At 36.4% G+C, this 23,711-nt stretch overlaps 1 protein-coding gene across 1 annotated transcript in view; it reads left to right on the top strand.

The window, feature by feature from the left end:
• ATP8B4 (ATPase phospholipid transporting 8B4 (putative)) overlaps positions 1-23,711 on the top strand; it is a 266,536-nt gene that overhangs the window by 186,134 nt on the left and 56,691 nt on the right. The window contains exons 17-22 of the mRNA XM_063596635.1: positions 4,549-4,714; positions 7,426-7,614; positions 15,211-15,326; positions 18,290-18,454; positions 19,750-19,861; positions 21,660-21,765. Coding sequence (XP_063452705.1) covers positions 4,549-4,714; positions 7,426-7,614; positions 15,211-15,326; positions 18,290-18,454; positions 19,750-19,861; positions 21,660-21,765 — 854 coding nt within the window. The remainder of the gene's footprint in view (positions 1-4,548; positions 4,715-7,425; positions 7,615-15,210; positions 15,327-18,289; positions 18,455-19,749; positions 19,862-21,659; positions 21,766-23,711) is intronic.

Below are 23,711 nucleotides of genomic sequence, written 5' to 3'. Positions count from 1 at the left end.
TGAATTCAAGTCCAGAATTTCTTTGCTAGTTTTCTGCCTTGATGATCTGTCTAAAGCTGTCAGTGGGGTGTTGGAGTCTCCCTCTATTATTGTGTGGCTAAGTCTCTTTGTAGGTCTAGAAGTACTTGTTTTATGAATATGGGTGTTCCAATATTGACTGCATATATATTTTGGATAGGTAAGTCTTCTGGTTGAGTTATATCCCTTATCATTAGGTAATGCCCTTCTTTGTTTTTTTACTGTTATTGGTTTACAGTGTGTTTCATCTGTTAGAAGAATAGTGATCCTTGGTCTTTTCTGTTTTCCATTTGTGTGACAGAACTTTCTCCAACTTTTTACTTTGAGCCTATGGGTGTTGCTACATGTGAGATGGGTCTCTTGTTTTATCCAGTTTGCCTCTGTGTGCCTTTTAAGTGGGGCATGTAGACCATTCGCATTCAAAGTTAATATTGATATGGGCAGTTTTGACCCTATCATGAAACTGTCAGCTGGTTGCTTTATAGTTTCTATTGTGTGGTAGTTCTACACGGCCTGTAAACTATGTACTTAATTGCCACACTCACTTTCTCACATAGGCCTTTGCAAATTATACCCTTGGCTTGAAACAATATTTGCCTACCTTTCTATCTGGGTAACTCCTGCTCATCTCTTCAGCTTTGGCTTAGATGTTACTTGTTTGGGAATATTTCCTGACACCTCTCTTCCTTCCCCCGGGTCCAACGTGCTTGCCTTATCATGGCACTTACCATATATGGCCTGTTTTTCAGTGTCCCAAAATAGACTGGATTTCATTGAGGGCAGGAATAGCATTTGGTTTACCATTCTATCCCCAGCACTCAAAACATTGCCTGGCCCACAGTAGGTGCATGATAAATATTTGATGAATAAATGTTCACTGCCTATTTGAAAGCATACTGTATTGTGTATTAATCAATGAATGGCTGATATATCCTGAAATTCTGGACAATATGTGTGTTCAGTACTGGAATTACTATTAAAATATTCTTTTTAATATTTATTTCTTTTCATAAGAGTTAAAGTACTCATATTTTGTGTTTCAAATATCTTAATAGTTGGCTGAAAAATGTCAAACCATAGATAGTCTAAGATCCATGAGGCTAGAGATTTTTGTTTTGTTCATTTCTGAATCCCTATCACCTAGAAAAGTGCTTGGTACATACTGGGCACTCAATACATGTTTTCTGAATGCACAAATGAAAACATGGAGTTTGCCTCCTTAAATATTGTGAACTATACCTGTCTCTTGTCTTACCTAGTCCTGGCCCTGTGAGGCTTAATTGAATATGTGAAGGTCTATTGAATTCCTCCCTGCAAAAAGAGGTCTTCAGTATAAACATAGCACATATTTTCTGGGTAGAATTGGGGCAGCTAATGAGGGTTTTTGTGCCCTAGTGAAAAGTCTGCTACATCCTTGATCTTAGGGGCTTGAAATCACAAGGACCACCTTCTCTCTCATTCACCCTAAAGTGAAACGTGATAGCCAATAAGTCCTGCCTTTGTAGAGTTCGCTCAGTCTTGGTGTTAAAGATGCCTGAGCAGTAACAAGTCACTGTACATTAGGAACATTTCTGTGATAAATGTGAGAGATAAAAACCAAAATGCAGTAAAAAATATGACCTAAGATAATTAAGAAAATAGAACAGAACCCACCAACAGTTATAAACTATAAATTGGAAAACTCGAACATCAGCACAGAGATTTGGGAAGTTATAACATCCATGAAACAAGAACAAGATGCTCTGGAGAGAACACAGTCAGGAAAAAAAGAAAAGAGTTTCTGGAAATTTAAAAAAAAATCTTGACAAACCAAAACATTCAATAGAAGGGGTGGAAGATTAAGTCAAGAGACTCTCCCAGAAAGTAGAATGAAAAGAAAGACTCAGAACATCAGAGAATAAAGACAAAATAAAGGGTCAACTGGCAGATCCAAAATTTAACTAAGACTGTTTTCTAGATGAAAGAATGGAAAAACAAACAAACAAACAACCAAAAAATAATGAAGAGGAGAAAATTATAAAGAAATATCAGAAGAGAACTTCCCCAAATCTTCCAATTGAAAGAGTCTCCTGAATACTCAGAAACAATGAATGAAACAAGATCAATACCTCTAAAATTACAAACCAGAAAGGATAAAGAGAGGAACTTAAAGCTTTTAAAGGAGAGAAGTGGGGCACTTACCAAAAGATGAAAGTCAGACTAACATCAGATTTACCATCAGCAACACAAGATGCCAGAGGACAGTGGAGTGATCCCTTCAAATGGCTCTCAACCTAAAATTCGATATTGTGTCAAACCATGAGACAAGTGTGAGGCAGGATAAAGACATTTTCAAGCAGAAAGCCTCATAACTTTTGCCTCCCATGATCTTTGTCTTATGAAATATGTTTAAGATATGCTACAAGCAAGAGAATCAATTAAGAAAGGGAGTGGCATGGGGTGAGGAAACAGTGACTCCAGCCCAAGAGAGTAATCCCAGGATGCAGCTGAGCAGCAGACCTGACAAACAATCAGCCTTGAGTGGGTGACACCACGAAGGCCCATATAACAAAGTGCACATTTTCCTCTGCTGTGAACCATAGTTCAAAGACAGACTTATGTACATATCTTTTATTCATTTTCAACTTTTAGAATCAATCTTTAGACCAATAAAAAGTATTTAAGTTTGGCTACAGAAAAGAACACAAATGTTTTAAACCTCTATAGTGAAATAGAAAAAAAATAAATAAATAGGTTGGAGGGAGAAGTGAAGAGGAGATGAGGAGTGGGTAATAACCTCATCTTACCAGTTAGGGAGTGTTTATAATTGATGAACTGAAACAAAACAAAACAGCCTTCTGTATGTTACTTAGAGTTGCAGAAATAATCATTAAGGAAATTAAACTGGATATGCCTATATTTTTGGAAAAAGAAAGTGGAGAAGTAAATGACTTATATCTTTGTCTGATTTTGGAAAAGGTCTAATATTTATAAATCCAGAAATGGTAATATATGTACATAATTTACAGTTTTTGGGGTAACCATTTGATGTACCTTCTGAAGTTTGAGAGTAATTTTCTCTGGGGAGTGGGACTGGGGCTGTGGTGATGGAGGTGGGGGCATGAAGAGTCTCTTGCTTTACTAGATATGCCTTAATGTAGTATTTGATTTTGTAACTCTTTGCATGTATTGCTTTGATTGAAAACATTAAAAGTACTTAAAAAAGAAACTAGTATACTGTAAACACTTGATATATGGCAGCCGTTATTTTATTAGTAAGGGGGCAGGGAAATAATCCAGAATTATATTAAGGAGTTGTTATGGCAAAGTATTTGAAGCATGGATTTTTGGCTAAGTTTGAGTCCTGGCTGATGGATATATATGGTTGGCCTTGGCAATGCTCAGGTTCTCATCTGTAAAACGGGGATAATAGTAGTATCCACTACACATCATTGTTAGGAAGATTATATGTAATATTCCATATAAAACTGTTAGCATAATGTTGGGCCTATTATAGAGATAATAAATATCTCTTATTTTATTCAGTATTATTAATTTTAGAATAAATTTGATTTCAAGGAACAAAGGACCTACATGTGGCTCCAATTTTACTGTAGGTATTAACAAGCTTTGTGACACAGAATAGATAATTGCAATTGCCCACAGCATTGTTTCTCTTTAAAAAAGTAGTTATAATCCTATCTGCTTTTGTAACTTTAGAATCAATTGCAAAAGTTAATGGAGTTTCTCTTTAAAAAAGTAGTTACAATCCTATCTGCTCTTGTAACTTTAGAATCAATTGCAAAAGTTAATGGAGTCTTTAAGAATAAAAACTTTAGCAATAATCCCGGGGGAGGAAATGTGGACTCTGCAGCTGATAAAGCTCTTATATGTAAGTGTTCAGAGTGGAACCTTCTGTAGGCTTGCTCCTGAAATAGATACAGGCTCACAGTTCCATATCGAAAACTTTGGAGCCAGATATATTTAGAAATTCAGGATTTTCTGGTTGTAGAAAGACAATATGGTGTTGTCTGCCCTTTTATTATGCAATAACTCCAGTGACATCTGAGAAAGTACCTGTAATCAAACACATTAATGTTTTTGTATTAGAAAATATTAATTCACAAGTATTAGGTAGGCTTTAAGAAGCCATCATTAAATACATAACATTCCAGGTCAGATATTGCTGCACAAATGGGTTCAAGTCAGATCAGGTTTTGCCGTCAAGTAGGTTTTGAAAAAACTTTGCATTTTCTGTGCTTTTTTGTATTTTGAAGTTGTATTGAGCATTTGAGGATCTGTACAGCCATCCCATATAGTTTTGTGATTTTTCTTTCCCATATACTTTTGGAAAGTTCACTTCTTTGGTACATGGTTCTGAAATGAGAAGATTATATTTAACAGTAATGATGAAACAGCCATTTTAGTGCCAGACATTTGAGGCTGCAAAATAATACACTAAAAATACTTGGGGGAACTATTTTTGAATTTTAAAAGATAATTATTGGAATGAGGTTTATGGTTATTTTTGTTGTTGTTGTTCTCCTACAGGAAAAAGAGCCTGTGGATTTCTCAGTCAAATCTCAAGCGGATAGAGAATTTCAGTTCTTTGACCACAATCTGATGGAATCCATTAAAATGGGTGATCCCAAAGTTCATGAATTCCTTAGGTTACTTGCTCTCTGCCACACTGTAATGTCAGAAGAGAATAGCGCAGGTAAGTGAAAAGTTATGTCTGAGTGGTGAACCTTGTTTTTGTTTTTTAAAATTGAAACTGACACTAAATTTGAAGGATTTACAAATTAAGCGTTTGAGCAGTGAGCCTTGTTTTTTGTTTTTGTTTTTTAACACAGAAACTGATGTTAAATTTGAAGGATTTTCAAGTTAAAGATAGAACATAGTTTATATCCCATATGTTTTGAAAAAATGTGGAGAGATTTAAGTGAAAAAGAAAAGAAACAAGGACAATGGAAAAGTGAGGACCCAAATATGCTAGTCAAGGGATGACATCGTTCTTACAATTGGGCACCACATTTGACTGTAAGCTTCTGGGTAGCCAGGACAAATACTGAAATACAGTTGAGTCACACATCTCTCATTATCAGTATGCATATCTAATAGATGCAGATGACCTTCAGGCATATGCTTAGAATGAATTTTCCCAGTAACAGAGATAAATTGACCTTGATATTAGAATAGTCTTATTTAGGCTCCATTATGAGAAGGTCCTCACACTTGTGAGATGGTTGTTTGGAACTCAGGGTTCATAGGATAGAACAAAACCAGTTGGGCCACTTAACATTTTGAAGCTGTGAGACAGGTAGATAATGGTATAGTGAACTGGCTTCTTGCCCTAGTTGAACCTAATCTATTCCATTTATATGTTTTCCTCAGCCCACTAATTCTTCCTACAAGGTCTTTGGTTCTTTCTCAAATCTGTTTAATTTTATATTTCAATTTTATTTCTTGAAATCTGTTAAATATATTGCATGTGCTGTTTCTGATACTTCCAATATCTAATTTTTTTTTCAGATCTTATTCTGCATTGTTTCTGTTGGTTCTTAGGTTTTACTTGTTGTTGTTTTATACTTTTCACTGTGAGCTGACCATTTTACTTTGAACTTAATTTATATAAATTTTTTGGGTCCAGTTGGTTCCTCCAGAAAGGATTTACATTTGCTTCAACGTTCTAATGTAGAAACATTTTAAACTAAAGTTTCAACTTGATTTCTTTCAGGCCACCTAGATATTGTGAATTCAGAATGCAAGTTTACATGAGAGTCAGTGATTGGTTATAAATTCTTGGCAGATATTTTTTTCCCTTCCAATTATAAGGAGGGTTCTATTTAGGCAAGTTTTATTCCAAGCCCTCTTCAAGGGGGCATGGGTGTCCAGTTTACCCTTATATTGAGAGTAGTCTTTGGGGGACCCAGTTTTGAGAGGCCATCTTTCACTGGACTCTCACCTTAGACAGGTACTGGGCTATGGCTTTTTAAATTAAAGCCCAGAGACATTGAAAACCAATTATCAAGTTCTCCTGGTTCAGAAAACACCCTCAAGGCAAATGCTGGCTAATGTGCTTCTTTAATCCCTTAAGTGTTCTTTTTCTCAGTCTCTGACCTGAACAGTTCTTACTTTCTTGCAAGTTCATGAATGTATTTAAGAATATTAAAATGCTTTTATAGTTGTTTGTAGCAGTTGAGATTGGTCCTGACACCCATTCCACCATGTTACCAGAAGTAGAACTTATGTTATTTCGTGGGTAGATCAAGTAATTGCTTTAAGTTTTTTCCTTTTGTGAATTTCAAAAATTCATTCATGTCTATTGTATCAAGTGGAACAATACAATACAAAAATTTATAAAGGTGAAGCTAATGGTAGCTTCCCTGAACTCCAGTCTCACCCCTACAGAGGTAACCACTGGTAACATCTAGTGTGTATCATTTCACCCTTTCCTCTGGCTCATAAATATATACATATATTCAAGAATATTTCTAGATATTTAGGTGATTTGTTTCTTTTTAACAAAAAGAACTCATAGTATAGCCATTAATATGCAACTTGCTTACTTAACAATTATCTTGGACATGACTATAAATCAGGAAATATGGGTCTAGCTCTGCCTAATTAATAGTCTTTAAATATTAAACTAATTAATTTTCAAATTAATTTTTACATATAAATATAATTTTATATAAGGGCTTACTTTATATATGCTGTTTTATAAACTCTCTCTCTATATATGTATATATACATATAACTTATTTTATTCTTTTTGTCTCCTCTCCCCTCTTACCCCCACTCCAACTACACAAAATATCAGGTAACAAGTATTAATATCCTGGTTTGATTTCTTACATTTCAAGGGATTTCTTGTATGCATTCTCATAAAATGGTCATTAGTGGCAGACTGACGTAGAATTTGGAGTATCTCTCCATCACTCTTTAGCTGTGTGATCTCATCAAACTCATGTAACCTCTCTCAGTCATAGGTTCCACCAGTATAAAATGGAAATAATAATTTTAATAATCTCTCTACCTCAAAGGCTGCCCTGAGGATTATTTGGGTTAATATATATTAAAATGTTTTAGTTTACAAAACATTCATGGCACATCTCTAGTCACAGAAAATACAAAGGTTTGATCTCTAACCTAAGAAACTGAGCACAGTGAAGAGGCAGACTCGGAAATGGATGTTTTCCTATAAGATGACAAGGGCTATAGCAGTGATATGCATAGAGTCCTATGGTATCCCAGAGGACAGATACCAGATTGAGCTGTTGGTGAGTAGAAAAGATCTGAGGACAGGAAAGATTTTTAGACCTGATGCTTGAGTTGGGTGTTAAATAATGAGTTGGAGTTGGCATTGGAACTCTATGAATGTTAGCTGTTAGTCAGTATTGATACACTTGTTTCTTTACCTTATAGGAGAGCTGATTTACCAAGTTCAGTCACCTGATGAAGGGGCTCTAGTGACTGCCGCTAGAAATTTTGGGTTCATTTTTAAATCCCGGACCCCAGAGACCATAACAATAGAAGAATTGGGAACACTGGCTACTTATCAATTACTTGCCTTTTTGGATTTCAACAACACCAGAAAAAGGATGTCTGTCATAGGTATGGTTGGTAGCTAAGACTATTTTTGATCTTTTCATACTGTTGTGGTTATGCTTTTCAAGGATTAATTTCACTTTTGGCTATGTGCTGAGGGTTGTGATAGTTTTGAAACTTTCTGTATAAACTCTTGTGTTGCTCAACCTAGCCTCAATACTGCAGTGATATATAACTAACATTTATCAAGTGCTCATTATGTGCCCAGCACTGTTCTAAATGCCTTATATGAGTATGTTCAATATATCAATAAAAATATAAAAAAATTTTAAAAATAAACCACAAAAATGCTCTCCATGAATTAATTTATTCAATTGTCCCAACAATCCTAATAAGGTAGGAACTATTATATTTATACCCATTAACAGATAATGAAACTAAGACACAGAAAGGTTGAGTAACTTGCCCAGGTTCGCATAGTTTGAAGTAGAATAGCTGGGATTCAGACCTAGGAAGTGTGACTGCATAGCCCATTCACTTGTTCACTATACAATACTGGCTCCAGATGAGTTTCTAAATTGCTTGGCACATGACAGTTGTTGTGAACATCGTCCTCAGCCTCCTCATTATCATTCATTTTCTCTGTCCACCTCCATTGCTGGGGAGGACCACCTAATATTATATTTAGCACCACAACAAATCTGTGCTTTCCTGACTCAATGCTAACTCTTAGTGCTGTGTCAATGTCCCTCTCATTCATATTTAGTGCCTTTTTCCATTTTCACAATAGATATTCTAAACCTTGGCTATTTCCTCAAGTTCTCAACACTGCTACAATCTTCTTTACTCTTGAAAGCTAAATTCATCTCCTATTTCTCTAAGAAAATAAAGGCCCTCAGGAATGCACACCATTAAGTCTTTTCCCCATCCTCCCCCTTCATCCCTAAGCTGTATCTTTAATAATTTACTCTCCTGCATCAGAAAACAATTGCTCTTTTTCCTTTTCAAAGCTGAAGGTTTTTCCAGTCCCATTCCTTATCCCTCCTTGCTTGCTCACTTCTTGCTTTTGCCTTCAATTTCTCAATTACTGGCTCCTTCCTTCAGCCCACAACTATATTATCCTCCTGTTTCCTTAAAGATATTCTTCATATGCTGGTGTCCACTGACTTTGCCACTATATTTTTCTGCTTTCCATCCCAGATTAATTTCTCAGGTCAGTTTTTGCTTCTTGCCTTTCTTACTCTTTTCATCCCATTAGGGTTAAGTTTCTTCTTCCTATACTCAAGAAGAAATGCTTTCTCAGAGGTTTCCATTAACCTTGTAACTTCCCAGTCCAATGGCTTTTCCTTATTAATCTGTTCATCTATCTATTTTTTTAAACTTAGTAGTATTTGAGACTGTTGGCCCTGTTTTCTTGACACTCCTGTTTTGGTCTCTGTAAACTTTCTGGCTCCTGTTTCTCTTCTTGTCCCATTGTTTTCTTTCTCAAGCTCCTTTGCTGACTATTCTCCTTCATCCCATTCTTCAATATTGATGTCCTTTTCTCTTTTGAGCTCCTGTGTTCTTCTCGGATGATCTTGAGCACATACATGGTGGTAGCTATTGCTTATATTCTGTGACCTTCTTATACAGCTGTTTAGCTTCAATCTCTTGCTAGAGTCCAAACACACATTTTCAGCTTCCGTTATGTCCTGTCACTGGATTGTTACCTAAAGTTTTATGTCAAATATGGAACTTTCTTTCTCACAACTATAGTTCTTTCTATAATCTGTATTAAAATTCACAGTTACCTGTCTCATTGTATGCTTGTCCATGAACTTTATAATGAATTCTTTTATTGAATTGTTGCAACTGCATGTAACATGCATGTCCCATTTAAGACAAGAGGAGACTAAATGCAAAGATTTTAAGTAACTTGCCCAAGATTGTCACACAGCTGTAACACAACTTGTGGCACAGTTGGGTAAGAGGCAGATCAGATATGTGAACCCAGGTTTTCCAAAATCTGGTCTTTTAAGCCCTATTATAGCTCACTCACTTTTTTCCATAGCTTTTGTGCCCCTTGGCTGATGGTTCTCAAACTTTAGCTCCCATCAGCATCACCAGGAGGGCTTGTTACAATACAGATTGCTGGGCCCTAGCCTCTAGTTTCTGATTTAGCTGGTCTGAGGTGGGGCCCACCAATTTGCATTTCTAACAAGCTTGTGGGTGATGCTGATGCCACTGGTCAGGGAATCACAGTTTGGGGACCACTTCTCTAGTCTAATAGATCCTCAAATACTATCCATTATTTTCCCCAGAGATGTTTGAGACATTTCTCTAATCCATCTCCTTCTCTTCCACTCTCAGGCCTTAACATCTCTAGAATATTCTGTTGTCACCCTGTTTGTAAGTCTCTCCTCAGAGGCATCAGAATAATATTTATTAAAATGGCCTCATAAACCCCTTTTTAATCATAAAAGTTTTTTGTCCTTTTTTCCTAATTCCCAGTACCCTGCCTTAGTTAAGATTCTTGTCACTGCTTGCTTGTATTATTGTAATATCTTCAAAATTATTTGCTGTTAAAATAATCCTCTATGCTGTCACCAGGATATTCTTTCTAAAACATAGGCCTGATTTTACTACCCCCTACTTAAAAAGCCTAGGTGGCTTCCCAAACCTTAAAAGAAAAAGTCATTAGTATGACGTGCAAAATTATTTGCAATCTGATCTCAATCTACTTTTCTTCTACTTTCCAAAACTTTGAGCTCAACTAGACCTCACCATCCCTGGATGCACTGTTGCTGTTATACCCTTTGGACATGCTGTTCCCGTCTTGAATACTCCTTTCCCCCACTTCTCTTCTTGGAAATGTTCCCTACTACTCATCTGGTAATGTCCAATTCAAATGTTACCCATTTTTCAATTCTTTTTCTATTCTCCAAATAACCACATTCTTCTGTGTTCCCCAGAATGCCTTGTTCATAACACCAGTGTGGTATTAGTCCCATGACACTCACAACTATCCCAGTCATTAAACTGTGTGCTACCTCAGGCAACTGCTATACCTTAGTCTTCCTAAACTGTCCAAGGCAAAGCACAGAGCTTGGCACATGATAAGTTTTCTATTAATGTTTATGAAATACTACTCAACCCAACACTTTGTAAGTTATGAATATCCTACTCATTGTATTTAATCAATTTCTTACTATTTAAAAAGTGTTTATACGTTAACAGTAGGGTTTTTGGTCTCTAACTACTAGAAACTAGCCTTGAAAGGTGGCTCTCAGCAGGTAAAAACCAAACAACATCTGAGAATGTTTATTTTTATTTTTATGTTTTGACAACAGGGAAGTCATCACCAGTGTCACTGATGAGCACACATGCCGTTCTAGGTGTTGGCTTAATGTTGTATCAGCAGGAGCTATCTTCTATTTACAGCCTCAGGGAAGGTGTTATTGATGTTGGTTTGGCCCAGAGTTGGTTTCTTTTTGCTCTGAGGGTGTTGACAAAAACCTAAAATTGCTACACAGGGAGATGTTTGGCTTTTCCTCAGCATTGGTCACCATTACAGGCTGTGGAGAAATCGCAGCCTAACCACAAACATCAGATGTTTGCCTTAATGGATCCCATATGAGGAAAGGTAGTGCTCTACCACAGAATGCATGAAGGTTTGCTGGATTTATTTTTATTCTGTTTGGTTTTTAATGAGGAGGATTTTTAGAGGGACTCTACCAGGGCAGAAAAGTCTTTGCATGATAACAAGGCAGAAAACAATCTTGGTCTCATGATCGTCACATGGGTTGGTCTGTAGGAACAACACCCTGATGCGAAGGCTCAGGCATTGCTTCTGTTGCTGCTGATCCTCCCCTTTCTCCTCCTCCCTCTTCTGCTTCCTCGTTTTTGGGTGGCAGCCATTATTCACTAAATCATCAATGTATAATTTCAATACCAGTAGTACTTTCATTCTGAAGAAAGAGCCCTGATTTAAGTCAGAAGTATCTATATAAAAATGGATTTCTATAAAGGATTTTTTTCCAGAGGGAACAGAATATACTATATTAGTAAAAAATATAAATGACATTATATAGTTTTGGAAGGACCAATTCTACTAATTCTGTAAATAGAAATACAGAGATAAAATTCAGAGATAGCTATTAACAGGGGCAAGTGGCAGATAACCATTAAAGAAGAATAAATTACAAGAAGCTTCTCAGAAGGCTCTTATGAGATCTTTAGATAAAAGTTGCTCAACTCTAAACTTTTTCAAGATTATCAAAGTACAAATCACACTGTCATGTGACAGGCATTTCTCTGTGTAGATGTATGAACAGCGGCGATACGGCAAAATAGAATTATTTACCACCCTTCACAGTGCTGCTGTTGCATCTAACTGGAAGCCATTTATGACATTTTTTCTTTCCTTTATGTCACAAAGGCATAGCTTCTGCTTTCAATAAATTGTGCACAATTTTGGTTCATCTTAATTAAGTAAATATTGATTTAAGTTCCCCCTATGTTCCAGGGCCTTCAAGCTAAGGGAGAATGTGAAAAGTTGAAAGGTAGTTCTATGTGGCTGCATCCAAGAGAACATGGTGAAACAGACTGGATAGTGCAGCTCTTAATAAGCTCTATATGCCATGTCAAGGAGTCCAAACTTCATAGAAGGGAGAGGGAAGCTGTTGCAGGATTCTAAGCAGCAGCGTGAAGATGACTGTAACTGGAATATACGGAAGAGTCTGGAAGGAAGCGGTACTGGAATGGGTAAAACCAGTTAGGTTAAAGTGATTTTCTAGGCAAGAGAGAAGTGGCAAGAGAAATCCGTAGCTTCCCTTAGATGTATGGTTGGTGAAGGGAGAACTGTGAGTGATGCCCAGATTTCTGATTTGGGAGACTGAGTGGATGGTGAAGCTGATTACTAAGACTGGGGATATAAGAGGAGTAGCTAATTATTGGAGGAGGGTAATATGTCCAGTATGAGTTTGGTGTGCCTGAGCATATCCAAGAGATTTTCAATTGGTAGTCGGATGTGCAGGTCAGAATGGCGTGCTAGAGATGGATTGGACAGGAGATACACATTTGAAAACAGCCTGATGATGGAACCTGAAGCCATAGAAATGATGCAGTTGCCCATGGACAGTATGAAGGATGGGAAGATAAAAAAAGACCCCGAGTAAATCTCTGAAGAACACTAATATTTAAATGGAAAGCATTGGGAGAAGATTTTATAACCTAAAAACTGTAACCTTTGTCCAAGTTCTGGCCATATGTTATCTTGACCATTTAAAACTATGTCCTTTTTAGTTTATTTAAGAAATACTAACTTCTGAAATGACTTAGATTTAATTAACTTTGAACAGAAATGACCAGAAGGCTTGGAAGAAAAGAGATATAAAACTTGCTGCTAAAGCAAATGTTTAATGAGTAAACATAAGCAGGATTCCATGAAATTGGATTTCCACAAAATCAAATTTAAAGGGACAAATACTAGGTTAAGGGAAAGTATCAGGGATGGAAAGTATTTATTGAATCAGAAAATTGTACTGCTGCAAAGGACCTTTGAAGTTAGATTGTTTAAACATCTCCTTTTCACATGTAGGAACTGAGATACAGTGATGGTAAGGGATTTACACAAATCACAATCAGTTTGTGATTCTTCCAGACCAGTGATTCTAAATGTGTGGTCCAGGGAACCTTAGGGAGCTTTGTGAGTTTTTCAGAGGATGCACAAGGACAAAAGTATTTTCATTATAATATCACTATTATTTATCTTTTTCATTCTTTTTCTCATGAGTATACCATGGAGTTTTGCAGAAGCCACGTGACATGTGATGTCACAACAGAATGAATGCAGAAACAGATATGGGAATCCAACCCTCTTTTATTAAACTAGATGTTACAAAGATCTGTAATCATGTAAAATAATGCCAATCTCCAAACTAATATTTTTTGGAAAATATAGTTTTTTTATAGAAATGTTATTTATGCTTATATGTTAGATTTATAATAATAATTATAGTGACTAGTGTTATAAAACTGATATAATAAAATTTCTCATTTTTAATTTCTAATATGGATATTGATAGATAACATTCACTTAAAAAAACTTTTTAGAATCCTCACTCAGCATTGAAAAATTATAAAGAAGGTCCTGAGACCATAAGTTAGAGAACTAATGTCCTAGTCTAGAATACAAAATACAGGCAAATGTAGGTTATTCATCCTTTGCCTTTATACCTCTGGTGTTGGAAGGGAGAAAATATAAGGGAAATTATTAAATTGGATTATTGTACAAGAAAATCAAGAGAGAGTCTTTCCTAGGATTAAGATAAATTGCATATGTTTTTCTCTTTCTTTTTCCCCAATGTAGGGGTTAGAGCTAGAGTACAAGAAAACCCGCATGAGTTCTGGCAATTAGGCAAGCTAACCAAGGGTCTTAAAACAGAAGACAAGACCTAGACAAGGCCCAGTCCTAAAAAGCTTCCAGGGTATGTTATTAGATCTATGTAAGCCAGGAGGAAACTAGAATAGATAAGTGTAGACTGGGGTAGAGGGGAGGGTAACATTGTATTTTGGTTTTTATATTTTTTTAAACTAAGCACTAAATTTTGTTTGCCATTTTCTTTGGCATTACATTAACAGTAATTAATAGTAAACATTTATGTTAACCTTTTTTTGAGGCATTCTCTTTGTAGATAAATGGGATAATTGAGTAGAAAGCATGTAATGATCTTTGACTGAACTGATGAAGCCTATGAGGGCAAGAGTATTCAGATTATGAAGTTGTGACAAAGGCAGTTGTCTTAAGTTGTAGGCAGTTCTGGGAAGAAATATCCAGCCATGTCATTCATTCATTCAACAAATAATTATTAATTGCCTACTATGTGTCAAGCTGTACAACTAAACCTAAAAAGTTAGGCCAAGTGTTCTGTGGTTTGAAAGAAAGCTTTGTCTAACAGCAATATGCTGGGGGTTGTCGGTGGGAATGGAGTTGAGGGTAGCCTAGGAAGGGCTGTCAATCTCAAACCTGTGGGGCAGGTTAAAAACACAGTACTACTGATATAGATTTCCAATGGGAATGAGGTGGAAACTTTATTTTTAAAAGCCCCTCTGTGAAGTGTGTTTTCAGCCAGAATTGTTACCCAAGAACGAACCACCAAGAATTAATGGACTTTTCCGGAGTAAAAGGGATGAAGAAATATGTCAGCAAGGGCCAAGAAAAAATGCATAAACCATGACTTTGAATGGCTAGAATTGCATATGGAGATGATTTAGCATAGCACTGATACTGATTTGAACAGCAGGTCTTGAATTTCACACCAGGAGACAGGCAAATAAAGCTCTCAATTCTCCTTAATATGGAGATGAAGACTTAATTTAAATGTATCAACCCTTCAGAAATAGTAAGCAAGGAAAACAGGAAGGTCATATGCTTCAGAATAAAAACACTTGTTTCTGAATTTGGGAAATCAAAGATTCCAGTAGATGGAGCATTTCTTAAGTTAATAAATGAGAATAAAGCCAAGTGACTTAGGTAATGACCTAACCAAAGGCACCGAGTGTCTTACTACTGGCTAAAACATTATGCCCATTTCCAAATTGCCAGGCTGGAGCTCTGGGAGAATCTAATTTTGATGTATGTCGTTGATTATATTCTGCTTTTCCAAACTTTTTTCTTTTCAGTTCGAAACCCAGAAGGACAGATAAAGCTTTATTCCAAAGGAGCAGATACTATTCTGTTTGAAAAACTTCATCCTTCCAATGAAGTCCTTTTGTCTTTGACGTCAGACCACCTCAGTGTAAGTGCCTCCGTCTTAAGGTTAGCACAATGGCCCTTTTGCCATCTCCTATGGTTAGGTCTTGTTTAAAAAAAATAGCAGCTAAATGATTTGACTACTGAAATAGAAAGCATCTGGAGAATGGTTCCACAGGAAGCTGTGCCAATGATTGTCTGGGAATTGGCACAAGGACCACCCCCCTTTCTGCCCCGTTGGAAGTCCAGTCAGTCTCTACAGGTGGAGGAACACACAGCAACTGAGTAGTAGCCACAGAATGTGGGCGTCTAGGGAACCTGCTGTAACTCCCCTGCAGCTTCATGTTGCTCCTCTTGGAAGACTGGACTAGTTTTGGAAAGAGGAGACAGAGAGCTCCTTTTCCTTGGGTTCTGATGTGTTTGGCACCAGTGGAATATCTTATGATTACCTCTAGGGAAAGTTTAGAGTTGTGTTTAGATTGTGAGAGGAAAATAGTCTCTGGTGCACACTTTCTCCTCTAAGGGTCTTTTTATTCAGGTCATAAATCATGATGAGTCACTACCCTCAGACACCAAACTTGTATATTCTGAGACCAGCATAATTTCTTTCCAAAAGCTTTCTGAAAGAAGTAAGAGTGATTTTTGGCACTTTTTTTGTTAAATGCCAAAAAGTAAGGGAATGGGAATTAATATGAGCATTACTTGTTTTAAACCTGAGATTCAAGTGTGTCTCAAATATTTGTCTGTGGTTCCATTTAAGGGCATCTGGTCAAAACTGTCATTTTCTCATTGGTTTCTTTCCTTTAAGGTATTATTGAGTATTCATGTTCTTTGTCAGACCCTATATTTAATGCAAAACATTCCCTGAATCTTTAAAAAGCAAATAAACAAATAAAAAAAATCCTCTGCCTCACTTTAAATTTTAAAAATGATGGTTTAGTAATATTGGTTACAAACATAGCTATTGTTTTTTGTCTTTCCAATAGAGAATTGATTTTCTTTTAATCTTTTCCAGGAGGCCAGCATGGTCTTTTAAATTTTTTTTAATGAACACAACACTGGAATCATAAGTGTCTGACTTTTTGCCGTTACTCAAACACCAAGGCCCTGGTTTTTCATACATTCTCCTTTAATACTAAACTGTAGGAAACCTAATTTGGTCTTTTTACATTTCTCTGCAAAATAATTTTTTTCAGGTAATATAAATTTAACTTGCTCTTTGCTTCATTCACTTTATTCATTTTGACTTCTAGATTCTGAGGTCTTAAATGTTTATTTAATTACTGATTTCGAATTGTTTAATGATAGGAAAAGACCTTAATAAAATGCTCATTTAGGATTGAACTTGTGTTTCATGTACTAATTAAATAATTTAAATCATCTGTTTCCTTTTGTAATGTCATCTTATTGTTCATTCACTGTTGTGCAGAACAGAGAGGAAGGCAGTGGTAATGCCCAGTGGGGTTGCAAGTTAAAGGCAAAAAAGTGCTTGTGTGAATTAAGAGGACAAAAGATCATTACAAGACAGTAACTAGATTTTCAGATCAGTAGGGGATCCAGTTGTGGTCTTGAAAGGCAGGGCTTGCAAAATGTGATTCCAATATCCGAAGTGCTACCAACTGCCTACTATATAAATTTGGATAATTTTTCTCAATATCTGTCTGGGGTAAACCATCTCATTGCAGTATGCATTGACTTTTCTATTTACCTAATTACAATATCTCACAGTTTAACCTACGCCTGATTATAAACCTCTATGTGTACCATACGCCAAAACACCACAGAGGAGACATACTCAGTGGCAATACCCAAAGGAGCAGAAATGGCCATAAAAATGCTTTACTTGCAGTGTAGAGGCCCATAAAATGACCACTGGAAGCACAAGCGGAATGGGAGTTTTTGAGCATTTCCCCCAAAGCAATCTACATATGTTTCTAGTTACTATGGCTGTGTGAGACACTTAGCAAACACCAGTCTCCTCTTTTTCTTTTCCCCTACTATTAGGATAAAGCACCAAAGGTGTTTGAGATTGTCACGATACAGGAAAAAGGAAGAGTATGCTTCCCCAATCAGTTTGACTAATTTAGTACTAACTTCATAGACTATAGCTTCTAAAAAATAATACCTTTTTTGCACTAAGCTGACTTGATAATGGTATCTTTAAAATTCCCAACAATTTGTTATTATTAAGATAAAACTTTAATATAGCAAAAAATAAAAAGTTTCATGGAGGAGTCTATAATGAAGAGTGAAGGTCAGCCTCCATATTTAGTCCTGCTTCCCAGAAGCAACCACTTATATTAGCTTTTCTTCCTTTCTCTCCCCTTTTGCCCTAGAGGTTATTGTTATAACCTTAAGTAATATGCTTAAACTTCTAATATCTGACTATTTAACATCTATTTCTTCATTTATTATTTACTTTTAGCTTTTTATTATGAAAATTTTCAAGCATATGCAAAAGTAGGACTCAATTTTAGGCATAGGCATATCACTAGGGGGAATGTGACAAGACTTTGGTGTGATGTCATGTTGTGGTTCCTGGGGAGAGCCTCCTGCCTTTGATTTCAGGACTATGGCTTCTCTAAGGGTCCTTTCCTCTTCACTGAAAGCTGAGGTCCATAAAACACACTGGGTCCCTCTCATGGCCAGAAATGCTTCCTTCCGTCAAGGACAGATTGGAAACAAATATATGTTGCCATAAATGAATATCTCAAGTCATGGGTGTCATTGATCACCTCTCAACTAGGACACTTCAGCAGGCTTTTCAGCTGTGTTTAGGGGGAAGACTTGCTCCCCTGCATGTTTTAACCTCATAGAAATAAAACGGAAAATAAACACATTATCTCCCATTTCTGAGGAGATTAAAAAGTTGAGAGTAAGGATAGCCAAGCAGTGCTCTTGGTACAAAATGAATTTGAGTGAAAATTTTCTTACCAATTATTTTTGTTGTTGTTATTTCTGTGCTTATTGTTTCTTTGATGGTTCATGAGTCTATGTCATCTCTGGCAGGAATTTGCAGGGGAAGGCCTTCGGACCTTGGCCATCGCATACAGAGACCTGGATGACAAGTACTTTAAAGAGTGGCATAAGATGCTTGAAGATGCGAATGCTGCCACAGAAGAGAGGGATGAACGAATAGCTGGGCTATATGAAGAAATTGAAAGAGATTTGATGGTATGAGTTTAGAAGCATGATGGTTTGTGTTTACAGGAAAGATAGTATGTGTTTAGAGATTTAGCATAGGAATAAGCCATTGGCTAAATCATCTTGCACACAGCAGATGTTTCTCTTTCAATCACTGAATCATGCTTTATATCTTGGCTTTGAGTTTTCCACGTATGGTCCTAGAGAGCCTAGAATTGTATTTCTATTAGCAGTAGCTTATGCAATTGGAAGCTTCCCAAGAGTAGAAGATAGTAGGCTACCTATTCTTTGTCAACCTCTGATGGTCCTTGATGTTATGGAATTTTTACTTTTCTCCTTGTTTTATTACCCACCTTTTTAGAGCAGAGAAATTTGCTGTGAAGAATGGGGCTACAGCTCTAAACCATCCTAAGCCATGAGATTCTGATGATATCTGTGCTATCCAGAGCATGGTCTATTCTAAAAACCACTCTTACCTGAAGCCCCAGTGGCCAGGAATACCTCACCCACTGTGAGGTACTAGAGAGTATGCTTTGCTCAACTTTTGATGAAAAATCGTGGCAGGGCGCGGTGGCTCACGCCTGTAATCCCAGCACTTCAGGAGGCCGAGGTGGGCGGATCACGAGGTCCGGAGATGGAGACCATCCTGGCTAGCATGGTGAAACCCCGTCTCTACTAAAAATACAAAAAATTAGCCGGGTGCGGTGGCGGGCGCCTGTAGTCCCAACTACTTGGGAGGCTGAGGCAGGAGAATGGTGTGAACCCGGGAGGTGGAGCTTGCAGTGAGCCGAGATCGCGCCACTGCACTCCAGCCTGGGCGACAGAGGAAGACTCCATCTCAAAAGAAAAAAGAAAGAAAGGAAAAGGAAAAATCATGCAGGAACTTTCACTTTAGTTTATGGCATCTGCTGGTTTGTTAATGTAGAAGAATGACTAGACTTTTTGTGATCAGCTTCCTGACTATGAGATGAAGGCTATTCTTTGGACTCCTCCACTGTTGATATAAGTGGGGAAGCAGCTGGGGAGTTCTTAAGTCCAAATGGCTTCCTACTGCTCACGCTAACATGTTATCTGAGCATATCAGCCCCTTCAAGTAAATAATAAGTCCCAAGATCTCTGCTAAGTTGGCTTGATTTGGGAACTTCCTTCTGGAGTCCTTCCCAATCCACTTTCACACAAAATAGGATGCCTGCTATATCAATGTATCATAATTTCTGTCTTCAATTAATATTCTTTGGCCTCCAGAATCTGTGAGTGAAATCCATAGATGTTATAGATATTGTTTGCATGCATTAACATAAACTTTTCTCTCTTTTTCAATAAAGCTACTAGGTGCCACTGCTGTAGAAGATAAGTTACAGGAGGGTGTTATTGAAACAGTTACAAGTTTATCACTAGCCAATATTAAGATCTGGGTCCTAACAGGAGACAAACAAGGTAACTTGAAAATGAATGTTGATGATATTTTGAAAATGGGGAGATGACTTATATCACAAAATTTTAATTAACCAGAAAGGTTAAGTAATTAAATATTCACCCAATCTTCCACATAGGAAAGACTTGAAATAGAGAAGAGGAAGTTAATGTATTGCAAGAATCTATTTTAAAACAAACCAAACTAACAAAATGCCTTCCATAGTATAAGCTGGAGTCAGTTAAGTTTCGGTCCAATTGCCTCTTGAATATAATCATTACACCTAGAGGCAAAAATGGTATTAAAAATGTTTAACAATTGGTTTATATGAACACTGTCCCCAGTCAGGACAGATATTGGCACAGAACTAAAGCAGGATATTGGAGACCTTGGGTTACTCCTTTAGTTTCTTGATGGTGGGGAATTTGAAGGATCTTAGGGGAAGTGTCAGGGTGATGGGAACACTTTGAAGAAGCTCAGGGAAACAGCTGTTTATCAACCATTTATAGAAATATTTTGGTATTTTAATAACTACAACAGCTTAACAGTGCAACCTGGCTGAATTCCAGGACTGTCTATACAAGGTACAGTGAGAATTCATTGACCTTCAGGCTTGACAAAATGCCAAATCGTTAGTGAATCATCATGTTCTACTGTGTTTCCTATGAAAGAAAAGGGGACCAACATATTTTTGATCTACTGCTAGCAGTAATGGTTAAAACAAAAATGATTTTATGCTTGGCTATTAGTAAACGAAAAATATTCAATTAACTGGCATACACCTATGTTAAAATTCTATCTACTTATTAGGTATTTTTTATAGCATTAGGGGATCTGCAGATGTGATGCATCAATTCTCTGCATCTTTATCCAAATCATTGATCACAAAAAATAAACAGTAGAAAGTTGAGCACTCCAGTGTGTTACTAGGTAGAAACTCTCTAGAGTTTGATTTTGGTCAGTTACAGCCATTCTATTATTACTAATATCCATGAGTTTACTATTATTTAGCTTTAATTTCTGTGGTTTATACAAGGTATATGATGAGATTTTATCAATTACCTTCCTTAATTTAGGACAAAACTAATGATTCCATAGAATTAGCTAGAGTATAATTATTCTATACAGTTAGAGACAATCAAATAACTCTATTAGATAGAAGGAGTTATCTGATTATCTTAGGTTCCATTTCTATAAAATTAGAGGAAGAATTACCCAACACCATCTGATTCTCCAGTTCTCTAGGAGAACAGTGCTGGGTGGTTTTTGAGATGATAGTCAAATTCCAAATTTCCATATATTTAATGGGAAAATGGCAATGTTGTGTGTGAGAGAACTATAAAAATTTCATAAGAGCATTTTTTTTTGTCATTCAACTGAACATTTTGTGAGTTTTTTCTTCAAATTGTCTTCCATTTCAGAATTAAATATTGGCTAAGTTTAGTAGTTTATCTCTCCCAAGACAGTATTCAGACTTCTGGTCAAAGGTTTTATATTTGTACATATTATGTCACAAGATCTTATTGTCATGAGTGCTAATTTGGGAATGAAAAGGTTTTTCTGAAAACTAGATGAGAAGGCTGCACATTTGTTAGTGTTGCTACTTGTGCATGGGTTTAGCAAGTAGGGAATTTGATCCTGAAACCCAGGTCTTTGAATTTCCCTCTGCACTGCTTGTATTTTATCACCTGTTGTGCTCTCTCTGACATCAGCCCCCTGTAGGCTTTAAGAAAATACAGCTAAGCCCTCAAAACTTTCATTAAAAATGGACTTAGGTTATTAAGTAACATTTTAACTGACTTGGGCTTTATTTTGTGTTAGAAACTGCCATCAACATCGGTTATGCCTGCAACATGCTGACTGATGACATGAATGATGTGTTTGTGATAGCAGGGAATAATGCTGTGGAAGTGAGAGAAGAACTCAGGTAGGTGTTGAAGGAAGGAGGAAAGGATGGAAGGACGAGAGGGAGGGAGGGAAAAAAGATCAGAGAGTTGAGAAAGTGAAAAGCTATGCTATAGTTTCCTGTGGTCTTAACTTAGTATAAAATTCTTTGTGCATGTTTCCTAAACTTCCTTTCATTTTGGTGACAAACTGAGATGAAGCTGATATCAGTAATGAATTATTGTCTTCAGGCCTCTCAACTATTTTTAGAAAAGAATTTCAAATCAGCTATGTTGAGTTGTCCTTTAAAATTGTGCTTTGGTTAGTACCTGCTAACTCTTGCATGGTGATGAGTGATCAGTATCATGAGATACTTCTTAAAAATACCAATGCCCTAGCTTCATTCTGACCTACAAATTAAGAATCTACACGGAATGGGATATGGGACTTTGTATTTGTATTTAATAAGCACCTAGATGAAGCTTATGATCAGATAAGTTTGGAAAACAGCTGTAAACAGCATATAAAGATGGAATAGAGTCTTTCAGCATTAAAGAAAGTAGATATTTTGATGTAGTTACTATTGAACCCAGATATATACTGTTTATGTGAAATAAAATACTGTGAGATTTGTGTAACTACTGCACAGTACCAGAAAATACATAAGTGCTGAAATTGGAGGTAGCAGTGGACAGACATTAAAGTTTGAGAAATAATATTTCTTAAGATGTACCAATTTGTTTCATTTCCTTATTTCTTGTTACTTTATTTGGAGAAGAACGTTTAAAAATCTACAAAAATATTTTCCTAGAACTTAAAAAATACTGTCTTATAACAATTTTTGCTTGCTTGCTGCTTGTAGTAGCTTCTCTAAGCTCAGCTCACTTAGACACTGGCCAAGCAGAATGATGACACAGATGCAAATTACTTATCGCTTGCTCCATTCTAGATGGGGAGCTAACCTTCCTTCAATATAATAGTAGAGCTCTGTGGCTTCCCAAATATGTCTCTGTCATTAAACTATTCTTCCTGAACTTTAAAAAAAGGAAGTCTTAAAAGTCAGCACCACTACTTGATGGTACTTGTACACGAATCTCCCAGCCTCTCGGTTTTACCTGCAGTTAAAAAAAAAAAACAAACCTGCTATATCGTGCTGGTTAGAAACTATGACTAAATACTGCACATGTCTTTGCCAAATAAAAATTGGGAAATTTAATTAGCTACTACTAATATAATTTAAATATTATTATTGGTATAATTTTAATGATAGACCCCATAGAGTCAGTTGGGGAAATATTAGTAACTTATTTAATAATCAATTAAAATTTTAAAAGTAGATTCTTTACCTTTTGATTTTTGGATTGACTCTTTAAATTGATATACAATATTTATACATATTTTGGGGGCACATGTGATATTTTATTATATGGATAGAATGTATAATGTTCAAGTCAGTGTATTTAGGATATCCATCACTTTGAGTCTTTATCATTTCTTTGTGTTGGGAAAGAAAGTCCTCTCTTCTGGCTAACTTGAAATATACAATACATGGTTGCTAACTATAGCCACCATACTCTGCTGTTGAACTTTATAATTTATTCCTTCCATCTAACTATACGTTTGTACTAATTAACCAACCTGTCTTCATCCCCCACATTCCCACCCATACAACCTTCCTAGTGTCTGGTATCTATCATTCTACTCTCTATGAGATCAACTTTTTTAGTTTTCGCATAGGAGTGAGAACATGTGAAACTTGTCATTCTGTGCCTTATTTGACTTAACATGGAACCCCTGGTTCCATTCATGTTGCTTAAAATGGTAGGATTTCATTCTTTTTTGATGGTTGAATAGTATTCCATTGTATGTGTATACACCACATTTTCTTTATTGATTCATCCATTTATGGACACTTGGGTTGATTTCATATATATTTGATATTATGAGTAGTGCTACAGTAAACATGGGGTGCAGATATCCCTTTGATAT

Source organism: Pan paniscus, chromosome 16 (genome assembly GCF_029289425.2).
Source record: "Pan paniscus chromosome 16, NHGRI_mPanPan1-v2.0_pri, whole genome shotgun sequence".
Taxonomy (NCBI): domain Eukaryota; kingdom Metazoa; phylum Chordata; class Mammalia; order Primates; family Hominidae; genus Pan; species Pan paniscus.
This window is presented reverse-complemented; position numbering and strand designations above follow the sequence as displayed.